This window comes from Abramis brama (genome assembly GCF_963993115.1).
Source record: "Abramis brama genome assembly, chromosome: 3".
Lineage (NCBI taxonomy): Eukaryota > Metazoa > Chordata > Actinopteri > Cypriniformes > Leuciscidae > Abramis > Abramis brama.
The window spans coordinates 50,220,339-50,235,893 of NC_139965.1; the positions used below are offsets into that span (position 1 = coordinate 50,220,339).

The 15,555-nt window shown below is 35.5% G+C and overlaps 1 protein-coding gene across 2 annotated transcripts; it reads right to left on the minus strand.

Moving 5' to 3' along the window:
* Nucleotides 1-2,202: 2,202 nt before the first annotated feature.
* LOC311079721 (uncharacterized protein) lies at nucleotides 2,203-13,763 on the minus strand. Of its 2 annotated transcripts, none has more exons than XM_084109376.1 (3): nucleotides 13,401-13,763; nucleotides 11,737-11,780; nucleotides 2,203-5,332 (listed from the first exon to the last, which is right to left on the minus strand). In XM_084109376.1, the coding sequence occupies exons 1-3, from the start codon at nucleotides 13,534-13,536 to the stop codon at nucleotides 4,175-4,177; spliced, it is 1,338 nt and encodes a 445-aa protein (XP_083965502.1). In that variant the 5' UTR covers nucleotides 13,537-13,763; the 3' UTR covers nucleotides 2,203-4,174. The 2 variants fall into 2 exon arrangements, 1 of the variants encoding a protein (XP_083965502.1); XR_014605438.1 differs by lacking the exon at nucleotides 2,203-5,332 and adding an exon at nucleotides 6,478-7,760 and having other exon boundaries at nucleotides 8,052-11,780; nucleotides 13,401-13,744.
* Between the last annotated feature and the right edge of the window lie 1,792 nt (nucleotides 13,764-15,555).

A 15,555-nucleotide genomic window follows, 5' to 3' on the forward strand; every position in this document is an offset into this window, starting at 1 on the left:
GTCAAACTGATCTGCAGCTCCTAACTGAAACAATATTAATGGTAAACACAATTAAAACTATTCTGAACTTGCCGAATCACCACCAGCATTATAAATAATATATTTTAACTTTTTTTTTTATCTCTCTTCCCTATACATCTTCTACATTCCTCTGACAATGTTCTCAAATGTCTAAATTATTTACCATGATTTAACTCATACTAAAGTGGTGATGTCTCTTTCTCCCTCTCAAAAAAGAGACAAAAGAGGCTTATTATGAAGCCAATCTGGATTTCAAGGAAAGTTTTGTCCTGGATGTGACATTTGAGCAGTTGAGCTAGTCGAGCAGTTAAATCATACAATTCAAATATAACTATTACACTGAATAGTAAAATTGATACAGTATACCATAATACATTTTTAACACAATCAAACTTCATTACTGACAAATGTTTGGCAAATATGAAACCTGTTTTATTAGTCTGAAATATAAAGTAGTACTTAACTTACAGATTGATGTTGTAGGAAACAGGTCCTCTGACTTTGAAGCCAAGGTAGAAGGACAACTGTTTGTACACACCTTCTGGTTTGTGAAGGGTGATCTGAATCTGTTTCCCATCTCTAACAGCAATAATTTTACAAATAATTCTAGACCTCCCCATTGATAAGCTGAAGACATTTGACTTCTACATTTTCATCTCCTTCAGTTAGGGAAAACAAATACTGTGGGAAACTCACTTTATTATTCACATAGACATTTAAGATGTATTTGTTATCCATTGTAGTATCTATACATTTATTCCAATAAAATAATATTACAAGTATCACTTGCTGTGCACATCTTAAGTGGTCACTTTGCATGCAGAATGCATGCCTGTTGTAAAACAGTACACCAAGTCCAAACTGAGTTATTAAGAAAAAGTATATCTCATGGTAATTAGATCAGTATTGTGCATAATTTATCTTATATAGCTGTTCTTGTTCAACTGGACTCAAATGCTGATTTGATTCAGGCCACTGGTTTTCACATTAATTGTATTATCCTAAAGATTATAAGTACTTGAAATATGTAACAATAAAATTATATTGAAAGCAACCTAGGCCTGGTCTGGTCTTGCCCATCCAGTCTTCCTCACTTAACCTTCAGTGTTGAATTTTCCAGTTTGGACTTTGATTGCTGGATTGTCCTCATGGTACCAGTTATGATCTTTGAGTTGTGGGAAATACTGGTTAACCTTTTTTTCTTTTCTTTTTTTCTTGACATTTTGTGACTTTTTCTCATTTAGGATCATGAACATGTGTTTTGACATATACACACAAAATTTGTATTACATTTGTGATGTTCATGGGTCAATTTGACCCACATATTTTAATGTTTTATAGCAACTATACCAAAAATGTTCCTGAAATTTCGTGACTCTTTCCCCATGAACATGCATGCAAAGTTTCAACATGCTGATGTGTAGTGAAATGCATACATTTGTAAATTATCTTGATGTTCAGCAACTACAGACACAAAATAAAATTTCTTTGTTGTATGTCAGAGCTCTTCAACTAGTCCTGAAGTGCCAGTGTCTTGCTGAGTTTAACAACTTTTTATTTTCAAAGTTTGTGAAAACAAAACTGTTTAACCTGTTAACTTTCAGTCCCACTTTTTGAGCATAGACATGCAAATGAAAATTACTTTTCCAACCTAAATTGTTAATAATCTTGAATACTTCGGAATTCAAGCACAGGCAGAGCACAGACCTAAGTTTGGTATATCTTTTTAAAGGCGAAATGTCAGATTATTGTAAACCTGTAAAAAAAAAAAAAAAAAAAAGTTATAAAAGTAAAAGTTATAAGTTGTAAAAGTTTTTTTTTTTTTTTTTTTTACAAAATATGTATTTTACAAAGCATGTTTAACTCTAAATCAAAGCCAAACATCTGAACAAGTTCTGTGCCAAATTTTAGGTTAACATTGTGGTGGATTTTTCTTCTTTCTGCACCTGACTCAAAATTACCTGGGGCGTCTCCAATTGACACCCAAGCATCTACAGTCGACACTTAATATCTATATCTGGGGCATCTCCAATCGACACCCAATAATCTTTATATTCTAGCTCTGCGTCTACAGTTGACAACTGGCTTCGAGTTGGATGACATCTTGTCCCTTTTCCTAACACTATCAAAATGTCTAGTAAGCTTAACTAACTTGCTGCACAGCAGACAGACTCCAGACAATGCCTTCGAATATGCTTTAATCACGGCCGGGGGATCTCAGACAAATTTCAGAGAGAATCCAACCAGCAAAAATAATACAATAGTTTTTATAGAATAGGAGCATAGAAAAAGTGACATGAGACATTACATCATTTCCCTACAAATTGATTGGTTCGAAAACCCTTCTGTTACTAGGTAGAAGCAACTTAGATCTCAAATCATAAAATAAAATGGAAAAGGTTAGAAGTTCAGTTGATTACTCACTATGTCATGAGAATATTCTAGACTTATATTTTTGAAATTGTCTAGCCAGCATCTAACCAGAATTTTCCATTGGTTCAGAGTAGCCTACATTTTGTTCAAGTGTTATAATGTTAGGCCTAAAGGAGAAGTAAGGTTAGATGTTAGAATTATGATTAGTTTGATACACAGTTTGCTATTTTATTCATTAAAAAATCCATCACAACATCTAAAAATAAATGCTTTTAAGTAAGATTTTTTGGGCAAGTCCCAAACTTTCCCACTAGATGAAATCCAGGCTTCACTGGTGACCATATAAGGACTCTTTGATTTCCATATATGGTTTAAGTGATCTGAACCATATATTTCCACAATTTTCTAAATATTTATAGACATACTATTCAGAAGTAATTTGGGCATAATTATTGATGGAGAGGAGACGGAGTGATGAAGCCAATCAGTATAAATATATGGGGATGAATAAGGAGGCCATGATGATGCACAGAGGACAAATTGGTCCAGGATGCCCTTTGAAAAAGAGTAGGGGTGTAACATAAATATTAAATTCAATCTCTAAAACATGCATTAAAACATATGTAAAGAACAGAGCGTGTTTGGCACCGTATCACAAACGGAGGATCTATCGAAATGTATCTATTGCTGTCATTTCTTTTGAAAAAACAGGCACCAAATATGAAAACTAGTCTGAAAGCTTTCAAATGATCTATAGTTAGTCAAGATAGCATTGTTTTAAATGTGTAATCGCAAACATCACACAGATGTGGGTGAGGGGCAGTCTTAAAAATAATGGTTAAAAACATTTAAATTCAGATATTTATTCTTTGTAATGTGTGAAAAGTACTGTAGAAGTAAGTAGTGTGAGTTTTGGACAATTTTATTGAATCCAATTAGGATTTGTAAATTAGTAAATTTGACCCGCTCCAATAAGGCCGTACCCAGAAATCGAACAGTGCACAAAGGGTTAAAATACATCAAAAGTATGTTTGATCTTGACACATCTACAATTATAAATTGTTGAATCCACTCATTATGTTAACTTAAGATAATAAATTAGTTTTTAAATTTATGATTTTGAATTAGATTTAAATTACAAGTCTAACATTTTTGTTGATTAAACTAAAATCATTTTTATATAAAGAATAAGCAATGTTCATAAAATTTGCATGATAAATAAGGTACAAAGTATGTGCTATGCTGTTAATTTGACCTAAAATAGGTAAGATTAATGGGTTCCAGGGCCACCACTCCATTTTAATTATGTTGAAACTAAACTATTGGAACAACTTAATTTTTATGAGCATTGCAACAAATTAATTTCCTTCTAACTTAATGTAGTTTGTTGGTTGAACAATTTAATCAGAAGTTGTTATAACTCAAAAATATTGATGCAAAACATTGCGTTATATTTATTATTATTTTTCTTGAGCCAAAACATTTGTTTTTAGAGTGTATTCTGTGGACTGGCCAGGAAAATCCTCAATACATTAACAAAAAAAAGAAAAAAAAAGAAAAAAAGAAAAGAAAACCCTTACAGACCAACATTCTTTACTGAATGTAAGTTTTTGTTACTTGTCATTTAAAAGAAACAATTAATCAATAAAGAACACATACAACCCATTTATTCCACTTAGTTATAATTGAGACAAAATGGTGCAACAATATTCACACACAAATGACAATACAAAGATGTCCTTGCATCTTTTTTAAAACAATTGATTCCTCTCTCGATAAGTCAGGTGTGGTCAACATAAGCCAGGTGCCGGTCAAGGCTCTTTAGAGTCTTGCAACATTTCCCACAAAGGCTACACTTGAACGGACTCTCTCCGGCATGAGAACGCCAATGGATGCGTAGCTTTCTCCAGTGTTTGAACCTCTTGCCACATTGAGTGCAGCTGTACGGTCTCCTTAAATGTAGTTTTTTGTGCTGACGGAGGGTTTTGCGTAGGATGAAGGTCTTGGAGCAGAGCGAGCAGCTGTAGGGTTTCTCGCCGGTGTGGAAGCGTTTGTGCCTTCTTAGGGTTCTCTTGTAGATAAAGAATTTGTTACAGATACTGCAAACATGCAGTTGTCTAGACTGGCTTATGGATTTTTGCAGTATTTCAGCCTTCTGGATTTGTACAAAGCAAGGTTTTAAACACCCCCTGAGTTGAGGCGTCAAAGAGCGATTGGACAGTTGATAGTTGTCCAGCCTCTGTAAAGGTTCAAGCATTTCCTGTGACTCCATTTTTACAAGATGGCTCTGAGGTGTCTGGCTTCGTACAGTGCCAAAATAAACCCCAAAAGAAGACTGATTCCAGTGAAGACATGAATCCTCTCGTTGAAAAGAGGTGCTCTGGTCTAACTCTACTGGTTCAAGAAGCTCACCATCTTCAGGCTTCATCTGAGCGTGAGTATTTTCACATGAGGTCTGGCACAGTTGCGTCTCCTCTTGACATCCAGTTTCTAGTTCTTCTTCTTCAGTCGTCACAGCAACATCTTCATTTTCTCGTTTAATGACTTGTTCGGGCTCTGGTTCAGTCTTGCCCAATGTTTCTGGCTGATGATCAACAGTTGGCGGCCCTTCTTCAGGCTTTCCGACGGGTATGGTGGGAATCTCCAGAAATGTCTGCATTTCATTGTCATTTATGGATTCTGTAGTTTGTATCATTGTATCTTCTACAATGGCTATCTGTATGTCATCCTGTTTTAACTGTGCTGTTAATATAGGAGATGACACCTGAACTGGATACGGATTGAGAATTTTCAGGGTGTTTGACTGGTTTGGTTCTACTTCTGGTTGTTCAGATTCCCTGTGCGTCAACTGCAATGGAGTGACTGTGTCACTACATTGAAAGCTCATTAATGGCTGGGACTCTTCAGATTCCACTCTGACTTCACTGTTCTGCTGAGACTGCAGGACAAAAGACAATTAAAAAGAATTAAAAAAGGAAGAAAATCATATACTATGATGATGCAATTATTGTGCAATCAAACATAGTGGATAAAGGAGTTAAACCAGATGCACAGAGTAAAGTTAAAAGTGAAGCCAAATGGCCCTTTACATGGATTTCACTTGACCTATATGACTGCTGACGGTACAATATTATTCCAATTAGATATTGGGTAAAAAGTCAATGCAGACTGTGCAAAGTCAAGTATTATTTAAGCCAGACTGCACAAAAAAAAAGGTTCAAAGGCTTTTTGACATATAATTGATGCCATAAAATAACTTTTCAGTGAACAATATCTTAGAAATAAAGGTTCTTTAATGGCACTGATGGATCCATGAAGAACCATTCATTCATTGAACCTTTCTAATGCAAAAAAGGTTCTTTATAGTGAATAAAGATTCAGATTATTAAAATGTTTCACACACACACACACAAAAACTTACTTCTTTTAAGAACTGATCACTAAAAGGTTTTGTGAGGAACCAAAAATGGTTCTTCTATCTATGGCATCACTAGGGACTTTCGCACCATAGTTATAGGAACTCTGTTATAGAAACTAGCCACCAGGGAGGTCCCATGAGAACTACATTTTTCGCTAGGGTCATTTTCCTGGTTGCATTCACACCACCAGGAGGAACGTAAGCCAGTCGACAGTGACATCATTTAACTGTGGCATTTAACAACATCAACAACTTGAGGATGGAGTATGCAGTGATAGGTTGAGAAGTGCCTGGACTTAAGGGTTCGTGAAGTTAGTTCAAGGAGTAGGTATATGTAACTGTTTGTTTACACACACTGAAAAAAATGAGTCGTTGGATCAAAGTAAAAAAATTACTTCAACTTGTTACAAGTAATCGGTTTACTTTATCTCAACTTAAAAAAATTCATTTACTCAAATCACATTTCCATAGTCAACTGAAAGTAAAAATACTCTTTCAACCAAAGAGATTTGTTTAATTAGCATTAAATTATAAATTATTATTTGGATTAACTTCATTTTTAAAACTTTTATATATTAAATATCAAAATAAATACAAAACAAAATTACAAACATGAAATATCACCGAAATTTTTTCTGAAAAAATAAGCCTTTTACACTCTGGAATCAAACATTTAACTGTTTATTTAGTGCAATCTTCCAACAAACTCACAGAAACCAGAATTTCCACTTGTTCTAAAAACATTTGATGAAGAATTCATTTGATTTACAAAAGTCAATACTGAAACCGTTTTAGTGCATGACTTAATAAATAAAAAAAATACATTCAATAATAAAACCGTCAACAATGTCATTTTGTACAAAAAAACAAACAAAAAACATCCATCAATAAATGTATACATCAATTCCATTTGCTACAGTAAAATTGTCACTCGACATTTCAGATTATCTTGCATTAATTGAATGTAACAGAAAACATTGAAAAGCCCTTAAAATGGCATTGATAAATCATCCAGTGTAACATCAATTCATTGAAAAAAAAAAAAACATTGAAAGCTCCTTAAAAGACATGACATGCAGGAACATTTAAAGGGTTAGTTCACCAAATTGAAATATTTTTAATGAGATCTGAAAGCTGTCTCACTCCTTCATAGGTTGCTAGGTAATTTCATTCTGCCGGCCAAGACAAGTTAGTAAAGACATTGTTAAAATAGTCCAAGTGACTACAGTGGCTCAACCTTAAGTTTATCAAGGGACGAGAATACTTTTTGTGTACAAAAAACAAACAAAAATTACGACTTTATTCAACTATTAATTTTCTTGAGTTTGGGTCTGAGTGAGTTCACGAGAGCGCCACGACAAATGCGCGAGAACTGAGAAGATGACGCTCACGATCATTTGATGGGAAAAGGTTGAAAGGTAAGCCATTCATTTAGCAGCATTGGCAAGGAACTTATACGTTTTCTCGTTGGTTTCTCACGATTCGGACATCCAGTAAATGCACACTTTACAACCATTTTAAACACTACATCGAGACCCATCTGCGGCATCTTCTCAGTTCTTGCGCATGCGTTGTGTTGCTCTCGTGAACACGTCAAGAAGATGAACAAAAGTCTTACGGGGATGGAACAACTTGAGGGTGAGTAAATACTGACAAAATTTTTCATTTTTGGATGAATTAACCCTTTAAAATCCATTTGCATCTTCGCTATGTCCATGACAATTTTTTGAAAGGCCTCAAAGATATATTTAAGTACTTCAGGATACCTCACGTTCTCAGTACGTGATTCCAAACATCATGGCACAAGCAGATGCAACTGAGGACAACTCATGTAAAACCTCAATACCATCAATGACAATGCTGATGTCCAGGGGAGTGCTTAGACCATCACTTTCACAGAGCACAAAAACTGTCCAAGTTCTCTCTGTGCTTCATCTTTCTGGCCAATCTGAAAGACACACAAGCAAAAAAAAAAGAAACAATTCTCTGAATACTTGGCAAGGTAGACATTTTCAATTAAAATAAAATATCTATGACCATTCAAACGCCATATGACACTAAAAAGAACTCAATTCAGTGCTGTGCAATATATTGATAAAGTGTAAATTCTCTGATGTCCACTTTGAATACAAACTTTTAATTATTTGATAAAACACTTGCATTAATCAGTTAACTGATCCTCATGTGATTATAAATGTATGATAGAAACAAACTTAACTTAATTTGTAAGATTACTCACCATATGTAATTTTGTGTCCACCATGAGGTTATCCTGCAGCAAAAGAAGATGATGGTCGATAAGAATTTTGTCCGTGGTCACGTGGCTTAAACAGAATGCAAACTTGTCATTTGATTTGAAGCATGATCATCACACCAACTTAACTGTTGCTTGACTAATTTTAAAGTATTAACCACTCTTGCTACTTTATTTTTCTCATTCACCAATGTTTCTACATCAATCGTATGTCAGAAACTTTATGCAATCCACTCAATGAACGAAATGCAGATACGCAATGTATTATATACAATCTCTACCGATAGTAACAATTATATACTATTTTAGGGTTTTTCCTGGATCAAAATGAGTAGAAGGAGGTAAAATCCTGCTTGGAAAATAGGTATCTGAACTTGGGCTGTCACGATTATTAAATTTGGTAGACGAGGAGTTTTACCACGACGCGCTGTTTGAATGCTGAATGGAGAATGATTGACAGCTGCAGCGGAGGGAAGTCGAGTTTGCGTAAACTTTAATTTAACGATGTAAAATTTCTTCTGTCCCTCACAACAAGATATGAAATGGCTTTACACCACCTAAATAATTATATTAGAATTTGTGAATGATTGAGTAACAAAGATATATATTTCTGATTATTTATCGCGACAGGCCTAATCTGAGCCTGTCTGAGTTTTGAGGACAGCCGGATCGGGAACGACATTAGACGGAGGCGGCCGCCTTGTAATTTTCGATGCATGAAAAACCCAAATAAATAATGTAGGCCTAATTAAAAGTCCACAAATTATCTAACGTTACTACTTAAGTATTTATTAATGGCTATCCATCATTATTAGGCCTGACAGTTATAATTTAGCTAACTGTACTTGAAATATCAGATGACTCTGACCAAAATAAAAGATATTCAACCAAACACATGCATGAATGCATTGACTTCTACTTTAATATTATACAAATGTATATCAGCGGTGATAAAACTTAATGAAAACTTATTTTTAGGATTACTCACCAATACTGTGGAAATTGCGTATCCGCAACGGTCTTCATACAGCAAAACAAGATGGTGGCCGAACAGAAAATTCTCTCGACCCAAGCTTGATGACGTCAGTAGTCACGTGGTTTGGACGTGGACGTAAAATTTTAATTTGATTTAAAGCAATTAGTTTAAATTACACCCAAACAAATTGTTTTACTTCAAGACAACTAAACTCAATTACATTAGACCAACGACAAGCCAGAAAAGTGAATTTATTGAGTCAGATCAAGTATAAAAAGTTCTTTAAACTAATGACAAGCCATATGCAGCTTTTTAAAAATGGTGGGTGCTGGTGTTTCGTATGGCATGCGTTCGGCCATTCAATGTACACTTACACGTCACTGGTAGTTCCTATTGTGCTGGGTTACACCCTACTCTAAAGTAGGAGCTAATTAAGTCTCCCCAAAAGGCGTTCCTATAACTAAAATCATTTGCAGTTCCTGAGGTGCGAACATGCCTAAAAGCAGGTACTTCCGCCAATAGTTGTAGGAACTACGAAAACGTTCATCTGGTGTGAAAGCCCCTCTGAAAACAACTTTTAGAACCTTTATTTTTAAGAATGGAGGTCTTAAAAGAAGCACCATTTTTTAGTATGAAGAACATTTTATTCATCTAAAGAAAAAGATTCCAGAAATGTAAAGGGTTCTTCATGGAGCCATCAATGCCTACTTTAATTGTATAAGTTTATACATCTTACACCCCCCAGATCACAAATGAATTGTGTTGCCTTCCAGGCATAAGTGAATATTTGCAGCTTTTGTAATAGTTGTGTATAAGGGCCTCAATTGTCCTCAGTGCAAAAAGATGGATCTCAAAGTCATAGTCATTGCTGGAAAGTAGGGCTGTCACGATTCTTTGATTAAATTCGAGTGCTCAATTTTAAATAAAAAAATCCTTGATTACAATTAACCAGTGTCGATTAACTGGCAAAATACGGGAAGTGATGCATTCCATGGACGAGAATCCATGATCTGCATTATTAGACCGTTTTCTACGGCTGCACGATATATTTAACCATTTAAAAATCATAATATAGCATAGCATTTTCAGTTGAATTTTGGGAAACCCATTGCCACATTTGTTGTGTTGAAATAGTTTACTTACTTTTGTTTGATTTGTTCATTGCAAACAGCTGAATGTCTAAATTTTGCCAATATTAAAGGCTCATTCTGGTTTAGTATTCTCCGCGGTATAGATTTAAGTAATTAAATTAATATAAACGTACGATTATTAGACTAATGGCTTTAAAGAAGGACTACTAGTCGACTACAAAAGTCTTTAGTTTGAAGCAGCCCTACTTTCAATGGAAGGACAGAAATCTCTCAGATTTCATTAAAAACATCTTCATTTGTGTCTTCATGTTTGGAACAACATGAGTAAATGATGACAGAATTTTCATTTTTGGCTGAACTAACACTTTAAGTCATTTTAAAGGCTATTGTTCACTTATTCGATTATAGCCTGGAAATCCAGACCTAAATCTAAAAGATTAATGGTCTGGCGTCGACTAATGAAAATCGGCCAGCTCGAGGGGCGGCACCAAGCATGCATTTGAAAATCTCACTGCACGCAATAGGATAACACTACGACCAATCACAACAATAAACCCCATACGCTTAGCTACCAGCGGAGCTAACTGGTAGATTAGACCATACCTGTCAACACTCCCGTTTTTCCCGGGTTTCTCCCGTTTTTTAGCCCTATCTCCCGGACCCCTCCCGGTTTGTTATTTCTCTATGTAATTTGCATGGCCCAAACTCCTTTATGAGTAATCGGACCAATATGTTTGTCTAATGTTGACCAGTTTCCAGATCTTGTATTAAATGCATTATATTCACACAATCCACACACCATATACAATTTCAACCCGTTTGTCACCTCAACCTGGCAACCTATAACCCAGTTGCGCAGTCGCGTAAAGTTTAACCCCCCGAAAGCGAGCCGATAGACATGGCAGGTGAAGGCGGTGTCCCCGCAGTACACTTAACAGCATGAGCCTACCTCTTGCTATTCGCCAAACCCCCTCCGCACCGAACGGTCCCCGCACAAATCTCCCGGATTTTGAAAACCAAATGTTGACAGGTATGGATTAGACTCTTACCGTATCCGGTTGCAAAACAGCAAAAACATCCTTCTTTCAAAGGAACGATTCGAGCGGCGTCTTCTGTTCCTGTTTTAGATAAAAAGCCAAGTCTAACTCGTTCATTGTAGCAGCCAAAGCCGTTTCAAACAACTGGTATTCATCCATCGCCATCTTGCAATGTTTACTAATGACTTCGACGTCACAGCGCTGTCGTCATCTGTTTAGCTCGCCTCTGGCCCGCCTATATCAGATAACCCGATGTGATTGGTGCAGCTCAGATCGAGGGGCATATTTAATGAGCACCATTACTCGACACCAGAGTAACTCGCTGAGCAAATTCAACTCTCGCGAGAACTCTGGATTACCAGGGTAATTCGATTACTCAATCGTCAAAATAACCGACCGATTACCAAAATAATCATTAGTGACAGCCCCACTGGAAAGGGTCCAAAAAAAGGGACCTGGAGGATTTTCCTGAAGAAAAGTGGGCAGTTGAACTGCTCAGGACAAACAAGAAACTCATGAACAACTATCACAAAACAGAAAACAGCGTCAGAACAGGACAAATTTACCTTACTGTCATTGCACTCAAGCCGATTACTGGCACATTGTTCACCTGCAAAACAAGAATTTCAGAAATATTTTGAATTACATAAAATTACATAATTGTATAAATTTTATAAAATGTCATTTATATAAAAAAAAAAAACATAAAATTTCATGTTTATTTTCATTTTATTTTATTGAAGCCCTTGAATTCACTCAGATTTCAGTAATGATCAATCATGTTTAAAGCGATAGTTCACCCCAAAATTAAAGTTCAACCATTATTCACTCACCGTGGTAAGCAATATGACCGTCTTTCTTTTTAAAACGGAAAGTAAATTTTAAAAAAAGTTTGTGAGATAACATTAAGGTGACCTTCTTCAAACAAAAGCATAAATTCAGAAACAAACACTGTAATGCTAACAACTGCTTCTCTCTTATCTTTCACCTTTTCTGAATGATGTTATTTGAATGATTTGTATTATCTTAGAACTGTACATTTACAACAGATTACTCTAAATTGTAATATAGACGCATGGATTTTCTGTAAAGCTGCTTTGAAACGATATGCATCGAGTACCTCTAGTTGTGAAAGGTACTATACAAATAAATGTGAATAGATTGAATTGAATGAGTCTACAGAGTTTTAAAATATGGGTGACATTAGCAGTTTTTGTGAATTTGTCATTTCTTCTTTTTTTTTCTTTTTTTACCTCCAATCCCCTTATAGCATAATTTACTGTGTGAATGTTTCTTAAGCAGAAAAAAACAATATACCTCTTTTTTTATTATTTGTCAAAATGTTGGGAAGCATTTTGAAATATCAGTAAATGATGAAACATGCAAAAGACACTTACATATCACTACAGTAATATTTACAACGATTTCACCTGCCTTTAATACACAATTTGTGCCAACTTTTTCATGTTTTCCTCTGTTTTTGATGAGTGTGGAGAATACTGACTCCTTATTTACTCTAATTTGACTTTGTGCGTACCCAAATTATGCGAATGCTTATTATCGTTTATATAAAGAAACAACTGGTCATGGTTTAGAGTTTTATGAAATATTTTGGCATGATCTGAGCTTGTTTTTCATATTATGTAAAATGTCTTTGTATGTTATTTTACTGTTTTGATTGGTGTTGTTTTTTACAGCAGCAGTTGTTTTATTGTGCTATAAATAAATAAATAAATAAACTAAACTATGATTTACATAAAGCATCACCGAACAAAAAAAAAAAAAAAAAAACTTCTGAATTCAGTATATTGCCCATACAGTGAAAGTTAATGGGGTGCAGCATTGTTTTTGACCCTACTAACGTTTACTGTATGGACAAAAACACCCAAAACATTCCTATGTTACGCAAAAGAAACAAAGTCATAACGTACAGGTTTAAAATTACATCACAGTGAGTAAATAATGACATAATTTTATTTTGAGGTGAACTATCACGTTTAGGCACTGCCTATTGTTTGCATATTTATTGTTCCCTGTTGGGAATTTTAACACAGTTTATTATTTCTTTTTCTTTCTTTCTTTTTTTTTTTTTTTTACTGAGAACATTTCAGTTTAACCATAGTTCCCACCAAAATACACTAAGTAGGCAACTACATTCATTAATAACCACAATTAAATATATTCACAACTGTCAAAAATTAGATTTTGTTTGTCAGGATATGACACTTACAGTGGTTTATGCACATGCTGTCTGCGAAACTCTCTCTATACGCTTCTGTAATTTCAACCAGCAGGACATCAAGAAACGAGCCGAACAAAGATTTCACCCGCTCTTGAAAAACACTCAGCGCTCTGACATCTGTCATGTCTACCAACAGGTTTAAAGCACTATAAAACCTTGATCAAATATGCATAACGTTACACTTAGGCACAAAACGAAAAAAGCCGCGAGTTTGAACCAAGCGTTTGAAACTGCGTTCTTCGTCACGATGATGGCGTGTGAGTCGTGACGCATCTTCCTGTAGAATGGGCGATTTGTGCTGTTCCAATCCAAAATTGTCATGCCCTTCACTCGCTAACTTCCCTCCTTCTCGTTCACTCGGATGTACGTCATTGCTTTGCTTACGTTGCACGAGTGCCCACTACTGGCGGAAACTGCAATGGGCTGAATTGGAACGTCCTAAGCCCTTGATCACTTGGAATCAGCTATGGAGTATTTATTTATTTATTTTTCCCTTTAAGAATTTGTTTAATGCAGCATCCAAATGTTTATAAGTGTGTTTGAGTTGTTTTAAATAATAATAATAATAAAAAAATAGAATTAATATATAATAGGCTAGAGTTGTTTGTTGTGGTGGTGATTAGATGAGATCTGTGGGGACGTCACAATCGTACTGCATTGTAGGACATATAGGTGCCTGAAGTGTACATATGAAGTAGACTCGCTCCCTCGGTCAAAATCGAGGGAACGAGGCTCTCTCCATATAAACTTCCCTCGTCCACTTCACGAAGTGGAACGCACTTCAAAATGGTGGTAAGGATTCCCCCGAGGGGAAGTGCTTAAGGAAGTTCGCAAGTGCGTGTCTAAAAGTGGACTGGAACGCAACCTTGGAAACGGTTCATGAACATAGACAGTTGCTGAGTCCCAATTCGCCTACTTATACTACGACCTAAAAGTATGTACTTTTTTTGTGAGGAAAAAGTACATACTTTTGAGTGTGTAGCAAAAGAGTATGCACGTTCTGGGACATACTTCGATGACGTCATGCAACGTGAACTTGAACGTGGTTGCCTAGTTACGCATACCGCGACTGTTAACAAAACATTTTACATTTCATTCATTCATATCCAATATAATTTTATTTACTATTCCCATCTTTTTATCTTTTTTTCCTCATCGTTTTTTCCACAATACATTTACAATGTGTTCTACCAAATTGAGGAGTGAAGCAGGGCGTCGTCGTAGATCCAGTGGTTCCCAAACCTGTCCTGAAGGACCCCCAACACTGCACGTTTTCTTTGTCTCCCTAATCAAACACACCTGATTCAACTCATCAGCTCATTATCACATGGGTTAATGAGCTGATGAGTTGAATCAGGTGTGTTTGATGAGGGAGACAAAGAAAACGTGCAGTGTTGGGGGTCCTTCAGGACAGGTTTGGGAACCACTGGATTAACCAAACGCAGGTCGTTTGTGAGGCGGCTGGTTCTGACGTTCATGTGCAATCGTGTGCAATGTGTTTTTAACGAAAGCTACTTATTTTCTGAGTTAAAATATTTAAAGTTTATAGTATAACTATTGTTTAACATATTTTAAACTTAATCATAATTAAACTTCATAATTATGTATAATACTCAAAAATACCCCGATGAAAATGAACCATGCTTTTACTATAGTAAAAGTGTAGTAACCATGTGTCTTTTAGTTGGACTGATAAAGTTAACATTTGTACAGCCACAGTATTACAACAAATAAGTCAGTGTGGTTAAATATAGCTTTAATTAGGGTTAAACATTTGAATTCTTACACTTAAAGGGACAATGTATAGTTTTTTAGGTATTTTATTATCTAAAATCAATATTTTTATTCATAAATATGTCCTCAATGGTGTACAAATACCTCTGCTAATTATCTGACTTATCCTCGTAAACGAAGAGTTTATTATTTTTATATACATGGGACGGGTAGGTCCACGGAGGCTTTGATGTTCTGCCCATAGATATCATATATAAACGCTAGATGTCTTATGGCGCAGTCACTTCCGGCATCACCGTTCGGCCATCTTGTCACAGTGAAGCTGTGAATTAAGGTGAGTGATCAGCACGCACACAAATCCTCTTATCTCGCTGAAATCTTGACGGATTTTACAAACGGTTTGGTTTCT